At 46.9% G+C, this 11,739-nt stretch overlaps 1 protein-coding gene across 1 annotated transcript; it reads left to right on the top strand.

Annotated features, from left to right (window-relative positions):
* Positions 1-55: 55 nt before the first annotated feature.
* On the top strand, positions 56-10,591 carry stard3 (StAR related lipid transfer domain containing 3). Its single transcript, XM_018728038.2, has 16 exons — positions 56-621; positions 779-1,008; positions 3,406-3,626; positions 4,184-4,261; positions 4,974-5,051; positions 5,143-5,196; positions 6,729-6,846; positions 7,332-7,433; positions 7,560-7,615; positions 8,109-8,201; positions 8,354-8,416; positions 8,554-8,649; positions 8,775-8,854; positions 8,991-9,095; positions 9,362-9,455; positions 9,641-10,591. Exons 3-16 carry the CDS (start codon positions 3,408-3,410, stop codon positions 9,743-9,745), a joined length of 1,341 nt encoding a protein of 446 aa, XP_018583554.1. The 5' UTR covers positions 56-621; positions 779-1,008; positions 3,406-3,407; the 3' UTR covers positions 9,746-10,591.
* Positions 10,592-11,739: the final 1,148 nt, after the last annotated feature.

The following is an 11,739-nucleotide window of genomic DNA, read 5'->3' as shown; positions in this document are numbered from 1 at the left end:
TTTTGTTTTTCATTTGTATGTAAATGTATGGTGATATTAACGCCTCTGTTCGCTAAACTTTAGTTAATCCTCTTGCTGTCTCGGCCATACCGTGCAAATACAGTTAAGCCAAATTTAAATGTTTGATCCCATCAGTTTATGAGAAAAAAAAAAAACACTTAAAAGGGAACCTCGTGATCAAAATAAATATGTCCAGGTACAATTAAAGTGGTTTAATAGCAGTTACACCACAGGAATGTTTTTTTCCCCCAAATTATTACAGATTCATGTGTTGCGCAAATAAACATTTTTTTTTTAATGTAAATGAATTTTTTGCTCCGTTTAGGGTTCTTTTCTGTCTGGATCACAATGAGCTTAATAATCACTGCCACAGCACCTGTCCTGTCCTGGGAAAGTGGTCCTTATTATAATTATTGAAGACACGGCAAGGAACGCCTTTCTTTTCAGTGGTCGTTGGAACCGGAAGTGGTGACGAACCGTTTCCGGTCGAGATCCCGGAAGTAGAAATGCGGTGAGTCGGTAAGTTTGCAGGTCCTGGAGGAGTCGCTGCTCCAGCAGAAGAGCTGATCGATGACATGTGACGTGCGGTGCGCGGAACGCGATTTTAGCGGCCTGTCAGCGGTGAGTAAACGAACGAACGAACGAACGAAGGTTTGGCTCGCTGGGTAGCGGACTGAATTATCATGTGTGGTGTGGCTGTGTGGCGGAGAGGAGGAGCGCGTGAGCTGTTGCTAAGACTAACTTAAGTTAGTGCTTTCGCTTTGTATCTAATTCTAAGTGAACCGGCGCGGTGCCGAGCGAGCGAGTCGGGGACCTGCGACTGGACCGCAGTGGCCACCGACGAACGCACACGCAGTGCTGCTGCTGCTGGGACGGACGGACGAACGGACGGACGACAAGAGGAGGAAGAAGTGAAGTCCGCTGCGCTGCGCTCTCCTTTCACTCTCGTCTCGGCTCACTCTGGAATGTAGTTCGGATCATCAGCAGGAGCAGGAGGAGGAGGAGCAGGTGAGGATGAGATCATGAGTGAATGATCATCTTCGCGGCGGAGCGGAGGTCGTTCGTTCGTTCGTTCGTTGTCGTGCGAAGAAAGCCGCTCGGGCCGAAAAAAAGGCCGTACCGTCCGTAGCTAGTGGTGCGGAGATCGGGAGCCGCGGTAGCTAAGTTCACTTCCCTTGTGTCACTCTGTCACTCACTCACTGTGCTGCTGCGTCCTTCCAACCCAACCGAGCCAAGGAAGCCGCGAAACGTGCGAACGGCCCGGGCCGAATTGGCCTCCGGCTCCTTGCTTTCTTTCAAACTGCCGTTCCTCAAAATAGCCGCAGGCAGGACCTTCATCATCATGTTCGTCGGTGAGTGAATCAGAATCAATGGGGCTCGTGGACGTCACGTGTCGTGTCGAACCTTCAACTCTCTCCTCATCATTTCTCTCTCTCTCTCTCTGCGCCGCGGCGTCTCGTCTGCGAACATTTCGCTCAGCTGCAGAGTCTCGCGCTCCCCATTGCTTCCACTTTCGTTTCGGTTACTTTGTGACACTTCAGTGCGACACTTTGAGCCTTTGAGCTGTCCGCTCTTGTCACATTTTATCGCTCATTTCTCACTCTTTCTGGAGGATTGTAGCTCCTCGGTGAACTCTTCTGAAAATCCTCTAGTTTTTTTTCCTTAAAAAAGAAGCTGTAATAACTCAATCCACTCTTTCAGCATAATACAAAATATGTACATTTAATTTAGCACCTTGGAAAACAAGACAAAAGTGCATTATGCCAACAGACAGACTTGGCTACAGGCACATGAATCACTTATTAAACCCTGAAGGAGGTCAATGGACATGTTTATAGAGCAACTGTTTTCCTTATGTCCAGTAGACAGCAGTAAGCATCAATTTTTTTTTTTTTTTGTGTTAAAGAAAAAGTGCTGACAGCTTAAACTTTTCAACTTGCTCTAGTGAACTTACTGTACTCGGTAATGGATAGAAGAGCTGATCATGAGTTGTGGGTGTAGGAGGGAGGACCCTTGGCAGTCGTTCTTTCGCTACCGCTGTACAAACGCATCTGGCCGAAACTAACGGGAAACGGCTGATGTGCGCTAGTGCCAACTACAGTACATTGTTGCTCTTCCAGTTCTCTCATGTCATTTTCAGCATTTTTGGAGACATTTTGAATAAATTTCCTATTGCTGAAAATTTGGCATCGGAAGCCAAGAGCCGTTTTGCCAAAGCTTTAGGTAGAGAGCACTCAAAAGTTGAGGGATTCCTGTAATTTGGGCATTTCCGAGAAATTCTCTGAATGTGTGCAGCGCTGATTTGAGCAGAATTAAATAGGTTCGTGAATCTTGAGTTTCCAGTACTTTTTTGGGAAGCACTGGGTCCTTGAGTTGTGAACGTTTGAGATATCAATTTTCCCAGCTTTCTAAATTTTATTTTTAATTGTTTTCTTTACTTCTGTATTTATAAAAAATAGCTGGAGAGCAGAAGTAACCTTTATTTCTGTGCCCAGTTCTTACTTGGCAGTAGAAACACGAACAGGTGTGTAAGACCTTGTTAATTAAACTCGCTACCACAGCATTTGCTCTTTGTCTGGTCTTTCTCATTGTTGAGGATCAATAAGATGCATGATGCCCATGCTTATGGGATAAATCAGTCAATAATATGCATTGAGGAGTTTAAAAAAAAAAAAAAAAAGTACATATTTTAGTGATGGCCAAGATGTTTTACGGACACTTTCCATGTTGTAAATTGAGGTACATAGCTATTATTACGCGTTCATGGATTGTGTAGATGAAGAAACCTGAAGGCACAAGATGCTGACAGATGTTCCTTGTGTGATGAATCAGTCGGCACTGAATAGGAGGTTGTGCAGATTTTGTATTTTTTTCAGTAATTTCAAAATAGATTTTTATTTTGTGTTAAGACAAATTTCAGGGTACACTGAGCAGCTGATGAAAATTTATTCAGTTTTCTTTTAATAGAACCTAACCTGTGAATAAATCAAAGGGCCTCAGACATAAGCTTTTAGAAAACAGTTTAGTAGTAATGGTATACATGGTGTATCTTTAATTTATGATAAATTTAGTTTACCTGCTTTTAATGGAGGGTAGTAATAGCTTTTTTCTTTTTTTTTTTTTTTTTTTTTTTTTTTTTTTTTTTTAATTTGAGAGATGGAAACAACATATCTCGTAGTAAATGGCAGGTGAAGGAAATACTAGGAATATTTTAATGTTATATGAATATTGTGGTTTGGATTTTTCATACTGTCGGCGTATATCACAAATGCACATTTTATTTTATATAGCCATAATTTTAAGAACTTAAATACTGCATGAAGATGTGAAACGTTTCACGCATTTTTCCCATCTATCGTATTAAAGGTTTACTTCCTAAATACTAATTTCACTTCCTTCCCTCAGACATGCCGGGCCGCCTGGAGTACGGGGAGCTTGGGGACAGCCTCCCGACCATCGCTTCCCTCAACGCCTCCTACACACAAGTGTCTCAGGCCGCCTCCTCGCCCTATGCGCCCTGGGCCTCCGGAGAAAGGCGTGCGATCTCTGACGTGCGCCGCACGTTCTGCCTCTTCGTCACCTTTGACCTGCTCTTCGTCTCTTTGCTGTGGATCATTGAGCTGAACGTTAGTCGTCACCCTTGTTTTTTTCCTCCGCTCTTATTTGTTTCGCTCTCATTGTCTCTAACTTTCCCCACCGCTTCTCCTGCTTCTGTCAACATTTGTTGTGTTTCTGTTTCCGTTTATAAGTTACTCTTGCTTGGGTGCTATATCTAACTTCTGCATTTTTGATTGCTATTTTTGGCGTGTTCTTTGCATGTTTATACTATTGGAAACCTGGTTCCAGCAATTCTGGTTAGTACTACGGTAGAGCCGTTCTAGTACTCGAACCAGCTTCTGAGAGTGACGTTCCTGTGTTTTTAACCACTACGCTACATGTTGGCCTCTTTGTTTCACTGTGGAGTTTTTAACAGTCAGTGCTGTTGCTTGTTTGCCCTCCACAGTAAGATGCTCCCTTTTTCTCCCCCTTCAATGATTTGTCATTTCAGATTAATTTTTTTTGCAGTTTTGCACCATCCCCCAGTAACCCTTTTCTTAGGGAAGCCCCAACTTCTCTTTATTCCCTGTACTTGCTTCCTCATGACTCTCCCACATGTTTCTCTTACTGTCTCTGTTCTTACCAGATCACAAAGTCAATCTGGCAGAATTTGGAGAGGGAGGTGGTCCAGTACAGCTTCCAGTCATCCTTCTTCGACATCTTTGTGAGTGTCTGCCTTTGGCCGTTTCACAACAAACCCAAGGAAACGTCCGCGGCCGGAATCCGTTTACTCTAAAACGGACAGTAAGATGCACTTAGCTCGTGGTGCGGGTCATGTCTCTTGTCTTGACCTTTGTCATTTCAAGGCTGCATTTGTAACATTTCCTCAGATAACAACAAAGGAAGCTGCAGATGTGGTTTGTGAATTTTTCAAAGTGTCACAATGTTGAAAACCAAAGCAGGGATGGCAGTGTGTGACAGTGCACGTGGTTACACGCCACATCTAACCACAGATTTGTTTAAGTTGCAGTAGGGTCATGTCCCCCAGTGCTTCAGCTTAACATGCACTATTCATTAATGAGTAGCGTGTGCTCGGTCATGACCGTGTTCGTGCCTTACCACATGTAAAATAGCATTTAATTTAGCTAATTTATATAAGTTCACGATGTTGAGCGTTCATCGTATCATGTGCTGTACGGGTTTGGCTCCACACCATTTTAGGGCTGTCCCTTTTAACTTGAACTCTGTTTAAAACTTGGCCCACGTTGCTCGACTCCCAACCACAGTGTACAAAGGAGTCTAAGTGTGCCGTACACTGAAAAGAGTGCGAAAGAAGGAACGGCAAAGAGTAAAAAGAATGACTTTTTTGTACAAGTGCACATGGTAGCACGTGGTCATGGTGGACTGCCTCCCGAATGCGCTGTGTTCTCTCTCAGCTCCTGGCAGCGTTCCGCTTCCTGTGCCTCCAGTTGGCCTACGCTGCCTTCCGCCTCAGGCATTGGTGGGTCATTGCGGTAAGACTGTCCCGCACGTGACGGCCGTTCCTTCGCCTTCCTCCTCCACTCTGCGCGAGCAGGTGTGTTCACTGCCCTCTGTCTTTCCCAGATCACCACGCTAGTGACCAGTGCCTTCCTCATCGCCAAAGTAATCAACTCTGATGTAAGTGGCCTGTCACTTGTTCCCCTTCTCTTCCCCATGTGCCATGAATTGTCACATTTCTGCCCTGCTTTGTGTTGCGCTGACACTTCTTCACAATGCGCAGGTTTTTAGGTCTGATGACTAGGTGGCTGGTGGAAAGCTGTTTGAATCAAACTTCCTCGCTGTCGGTTCAATAAGGAAGGAAACGGGCTTGAAAACTCATCTATCCACTGAAAAATAATCGCTTGTCCAGGGCAGGGTCACAGTGGTCCGGAGGCTATCCCAGAAATCGGTTATTTTGTGGCAAGTAGTAAAGCATCCGAGGAACACGATGGAATTCGGTCTGATGTAGAGGAACTGCATTTTCTGTAGTGTGTGTGTGCGCGTGCGCTGTAGCTCAAAGCTGCGTATGTCATGATCAGCTGAGAATGCAGAAATTTTCCTTTATGTGCACAAAATACAGCTGATGTGTTGTACACACCAGACTTTGTTCAGCCCCCCACATATTGAATCTTTTTAGTCTGTTTCGGTGAAATTATTCATTTTATTGACACTTGGAGCGATTGATTGAAGGGACCTGTGACACAAACTCCACTGAACCGGACACGTTGCAGCTGTGTGGACTCGGTGCGCTCAGATCTGCATTGCTCTCGCAAGTGTGTGTGTGTGTGAGAGACGTGCACTTGCATGGGGTGGGTAATATATTGCCGGTACCACTGGAAAGCAGACATGAAGCAGCAAAACCCCAATTAGAAATGTAGGCACAGAGATGGTATTGAGGTGTGTGTGGAAGAAACCGGTTTCCTGAGGACCATGTGCCAGTTGAAGTCTTACAGGCACATTGTTTGAGTTTGACGGAACCTCTAGTGTCCAAGAGAAGTGCACAGAAGTGTGTAAGATGAGGACCCCGAAGCTGTTTGAAAATGTTGTTATAAATGTACAGTTTGTGTGTCAGGATGGCGCTCTGTTAGAAATCCAAGGTCTTACACCTGCGTGGTATCATCTTTAAGTGTGATGGCGGTGGCAGCTCTGCGATGGGACCTTTGGGTCCACTGGTTGCTCTATACGCACATGACTGTGAAGAAATATGAAATTATGTGTCATGCAGCGGTGCAAACGGTTTCGTTTCGGCTCATGACTGTATGACCGCATTCCAAGAAGCTCCGAGGCCCCAGAGGCTATTTAATGAATTGTTACCTGACACTCAGCACTTGGGTGCGGGGGGCACGGGGGCACGGGGTTTGGCCACGTCTTGCTCTTTGGCGGGTCTGGGGCTCAAGTCCTGCTTAAGGTGCCTTGCGATGGACTGGCGTCCCGTCCTGGGAGTGTCCCCTCCAGCCTTGCGCCCTGTGTTGCCGGGTTAGGCTCCGGCTCGCCGTGACCCTGCTCGGGACAAGCAGTTTCTGACTCTGCGTGTGCGCGCGCACCCTCTGTCCTTGTCTGGTGCTTCCCGTGTTTTAACCACCACATAGTTGCGCATAATGTGACGCTTCGGTCGATTAGTCCTGCTTTGGTCTTATTCATTGTTGGCCCTCTGCATTTGTTTTCCACAGCTGCTATCCCAGAATGCCTTCGGCTATGTTCTGCCCATCACTTCGTTTGTGGTGGCCTGGCTGGAGACGTGGTTTCTGGACTTCAAAGTGCTGACCCAGGAGGCTGAAGATGAAAGGGGTGAGGGTGCTGCGCTTCGACGGGGGGTAACTGTGCGGCGGTGGGCCCAAGTCAGCCTGCGGGTCCAGGGGTTTCCATGGAGGGAGTGTGAGAGATTGTCAGAGGCGAGCAGATGGCACCTGGTGAGAGAGCGGGGAGTGTGTGGCTCAATGAAACGTTTCAAACGAGGGTTTGGCAAAATGAGCACAAATGCTGCTTTGTGCCCCAGAAATAGTGAAGAACCTTTGCATTAATTTGGCAACATCCAGGTAAACAAGTTCCAGGTAAATGATGCATTATGAATCGTACAAATTCACAGTGACATTCTGTTCAGTCCAGTGACTACAGGAGCTGTCCATTAATTGTGTGTGTGTGTGTGTGTGTGTGGGAAATGTGTGTGTTATGGTAGTGTGGGAGGTACCTGAAGGGACCTGGTATAGATAAGGGGGTTAGAGCAGGAAACACACACAACTAGGCAGCATTGCTGACACCCCTCGTTTTCCCAGCATTCCTGGCAGTCCTGGGTGCATCGCGTCAGCACGGCCCCATGCTGTACCCCAGCGCCGTGTCTGACGGCCAGTTCTACTCCCCGCCTGAGTCCTTAGCAGGTACCACAGACCAGCGCACTCACAAACCGATGCTGGACACACACACAGCCAAGTAGGTAAAAACCTGTCCAGGGTGCCAGATCACCTGTAAGACATGTGAAACCTGGTTTTTTTTTTTTTTGACAGGCTCTGATGAGGAGTTTGATGAGGATGGACAGGGGCGCAGAGCAGTCACAGCTCAGGTGAGAATGAGTGTAGATCTTGGCCCCTCTGCATGGGGCAGGAAAGTTGGCCCAACACAGAGCACAGCAATTAGAAAGTACATGAAGCTGCCCGGGAGAAGAGGACTGTCCGTACTGCGTGTGGTGTTGGAAGAAGCCAACGCTAATATCTCGTCTGCTGCTTCATGTGTCTCAAATAATGTACCACCTTCTGAAAACAAGTGACACGGGGAAAAATGATGTATAAAACGCTGGGCATGAATCCAGTATCGGTATCGGTGCCGCCAGTGGCTCCTAATTCTCCCTCCACGAATTTGTTTGCTTTGGCTGTACTGCACCTTGTAGGGGAACCGCCATCACTCGCATGAGGACAAGTGTTTATGTCTTACACGGTCTACTTTCAGTGCCTTGGAGTCACGGTGTGTGCTGTGCTTGTGCTTTACTGTGGTCAGTAATCTGATCTCCTGATGGAAAGTGTGTCTGTCCTCTGCGCTGCTCTCCTCTTCCACCTCAGGAGAAGGAGTTTGTGCGACAGGGTCGAGAAGCCATGACTGTGGTGGAGCAGATCCTGGCCCAGGAGGAGAACTGGAAGCTCGAGAAGAGCAACGTGAGTGCAGTGCTCTTCCTGAATTTTGCCATGGAAAAGTATAAGAAACGGGAAGCTGTTGGTCTTGTGTTCTGGACCCGTTGTCTCCAAGTTTGCAGGAAAGTTCTGCTTCCGTGGAAACCTTTTTAACAAGGACATTATGGCCTTCTCAGGAGCTTGGCGATGCTGTGTACACGCTGGAGATCCCCTTCCGTGGCAAGACTTTCATCCTCAAGGCAAGCTGAGCGGTGGTACTTCGGGGTCTCGGAGACTCTCGCACGCTGCAGCGCGATGTCTTGGCGCCAGATTACAGGAGGCCGCAGTAAGTTGTGTGAGCATGAAGCGTGACGCTGACGTTACCCTGCATCCGTAGGCTTTCATGCAGTGTCCAGCAGAGCTTGTGTACCAAGAAGTCATCCTGCAGCCAGAGAAAATGGTCCAGTGGAACAGAACCATCTTAGCTTGTCAGGTGGGCTTTGTGCCTCTTTGTCATCATTGTGTACACACACACACACACACACACTCCAGCGGCTGCTTCTACAGTTAAACCATGAAGTCCAGTCTGAACATGACATTGACCTCCTCCCCCCCCAGATCCTGCAACATGTCGATGACAACACCTTGGTGTCATATGACGTGTCGGCCGGTGCGGCGGGGGGCGTGGTTTCCCCCAGGTAAATTCCTCCCAGCACTCCAGGAACATTTACTAAAGGAATGGGCTTTACTAAAATGAAGTAATGTAAACATCTATACAGCCTGAAGGCACTTGAGTTCCAGGCCTTTTTCTCCGACACTTCTCCCCGCCTCCAGGGACTTTGTGAACGTGAGGCGCGTGGAGCGTAGCCGCGACCGCTACATGTCAGCGGGAATGTCCACCATCCATGAGGCCAAGCCACCCCACAGCCGCTACGTCCGGTCAGCCTCTTCCTCTGCATCGGAAAACAGCCTCTCTAACTCGATGCCCTGATCACACGTTGTGCTTCTTTCTGTTTTGATGCTTACACATTAGAACCCAGAATAGGTGGAGCAATGTTTTTGTGTGTATGTTCCTCTAAAAGTTCTCACAGCAATGTCTGATATGCATTTCCTAATTCCTGTGTGGGTGGTTTCTGTTTGCACGCACTGCACATCCGCATTGTAATGTGGGAATGAGCCACACTCTTCTTTCACACTACCGCCAGGGGGGAGAACGGACCGGGAGGGTTTGTGGTCCTCAAGTCCAGCAGCAACCCTTCTGTGTGCACCTTCATCTGGGTCCTAAACACGGACCTCAAGGTACTGAGGAGTGCTAAAAGTGTCAGTGACTTAAATATGTCCAGATGGGGGCATATAATAAAAATAATAAATACTGTCGTACCGATGCCACCATGTTGACATACCTACCACATTGAGGTGTGCTCTCAAGTTTGCTGCTTTCCAGTTGGATGTTTTAGATAATTGACTATCTCTCAACATTTCAGGGTCGACTGCCTCGCTACCTCATCCACCAGAGTCTGGCAGCCACCATGTTCGAGTTCCTGACCCACCTGCGCCAGAGGATCAATGATTTGCGTTCCTTTCGGTAGAAAACTTGGCCATCATGATGCTGCCTGCAGTGCCTCCTCTGGCTTGGAGGCGACACGGCAGCTGCTCGAACATCGGACTTGTATTACCCTCATGTTCTGGGTTTGGAGAGCCTAGATGAGCTCAGTTCAATCTCATCACACCAAATGGAGGAATGGAAGGTGTAACACAATAATCCGTCCATCTGCACTTCGCTGGAGTCTTAATAATTTGAAGGACAAGGGACTATTTTTAAGAGCACCTGAACTGAACACTTTTTCATGCAAAAAAGAATTAAATGGCCTGTTGCGCCTTGTACTGCTGAGAACTGTGTTACCGCGGTAGGAGAATGGAGGACCCCTGAGCTGCACAGTTGTCATTTTAGGGACCAGGTGCAGGCGCTTGCTAGAGTATGGCCTGGGGGTAGGGCAGCGTTCTGGGGCCTAACCAGGCGTGATCCGAAGAAGAATAGATGACTACTGCTCTACTTTAAAGTTTACCGTATGTAGCCTGTGTGATCTGTGTCACATGTGACTCCACATGTTGTTCACGGAGCGATTTGTTTTCGTTTCTCACAAGAGCCTGAGTGCTGTTTGCTACCCCTCTTACTAACTGACAGCGCATCAGTCTGGATGGATGAAGGTTTGACACATTGCCAGTTTGCACTGTGCTTCTCTTGCCCTCAGTTTGCTGTGATTTGGGTAAATTCGCTTCCAGTTCCGTCTACAGCCACTCAAGTAAGAGGAAGGCACAGGAGCTGGGAGTCTGTTGTCGCCTGAACAGAATTCAGGAAATCACCTGTTTGCATTCGTTGACCCCACACCGTGCTTTTTTTTTTTTTTCTTTTTTAAAAAAAAAAAAAAATCTTTTTTAATGTTGGTTTTTGCCAAAATGTTTTCAGTGGTTACAGCATCACTTTTTTTTTTATTACTTTTATGTGTTCATTATGATGTAAACTTGCTTGAAATTGCACATAACACAGGGATATTGAGACTTTTGCTCAACTTTCAGTGTTTTCATATGAATTTGTCTTATCAGATTTTAAAGGGTTTGTTCCCATCTGATTAATAAAAATAGAACTGATTACCAGCATGTCATTATTAAGCCTATGAATGACTTGTTAGGTTTCTTCTCCTCCTCTCCCCCCTCCCCGCAAGTACAGCACTTATGAAAACCAGAGCTGTGCGTGGATTTTAAGTATAGTAGCTGATGCGCAACTTTCCTTTGCACAGAGGTAGCAATTCCAATATTTACAAGGTGCACTTTATGGCTTTGACCATCATTTTGTAAGTGCTGTGTGTACTTGTCCCAGATACAGAGATGAACAAAGTACGGGGTGTGTTGTATAAACCGAGTGTTTACTGCACTGCTTGTAGCCACGTTGGAGGCACTTACTTTACGGTGAAATGTGTTGAATGTCCGTAATAAAGGTTCTTTGGTGTACTGCAATACTAATAAGACTAAACAGGCTGCAGCTGTAGGAGGCGGCAGCAACTGTTGCCGTGGTGCTGTCATATACTTAGCTGTGCGTCTCAGTTACCATCGGTAGATGTCAGTAGCTGCACGTATAGCGACTCAGTCCCGGCACATTCACTGATCAACAGTTCTCTCTCTCTGTGTGTGTGTGTGTGTGTGTGTGTGTGTTGATCACATGGTGCTCTCTCGACTACCCATCAGCCCAAGGTGAGAGGGTGCATACACTCTCGTGTGACTCGCACCTTCTGTCACCCCCCATCCCTACATGCCCCCTAGGACCACAGTTTTGAATGCAGTCCTTGTGTGTTTATCACTTTCTGCTTTTTGTTCTTTGGGCAGAAATGTGGTTTCTTTAAAGGTTGGTGTGTGTGTGTGTGTGTGTCGTGTATTGTTGATAAATCTGCACACAAAGGAGCGCAAACTAGCCGCTGCCTGGACCTCAATTTGCCGAAACGTGTCAAAGCTGTGTAACAGAGAAGTTGTACCTGTGTGATGCTGTAGTTCAGCTGCTGTTCAGCTCGTTTCCTACGGCCCTTTCTTA

This window comes from Scleropages formosus, chromosome 20 (genome assembly GCF_900964775.1).
Source record: "Scleropages formosus chromosome 20, fSclFor1.1, whole genome shotgun sequence".
Classification (NCBI taxonomy): domain Eukaryota; kingdom Metazoa; phylum Chordata; class Actinopteri; order Osteoglossiformes; family Osteoglossidae; genus Scleropages; species Scleropages formosus.
Note: the sequence above shows the minus strand (reverse complement) of the source record. Positions and strands in the feature narration are given on the sequence as shown.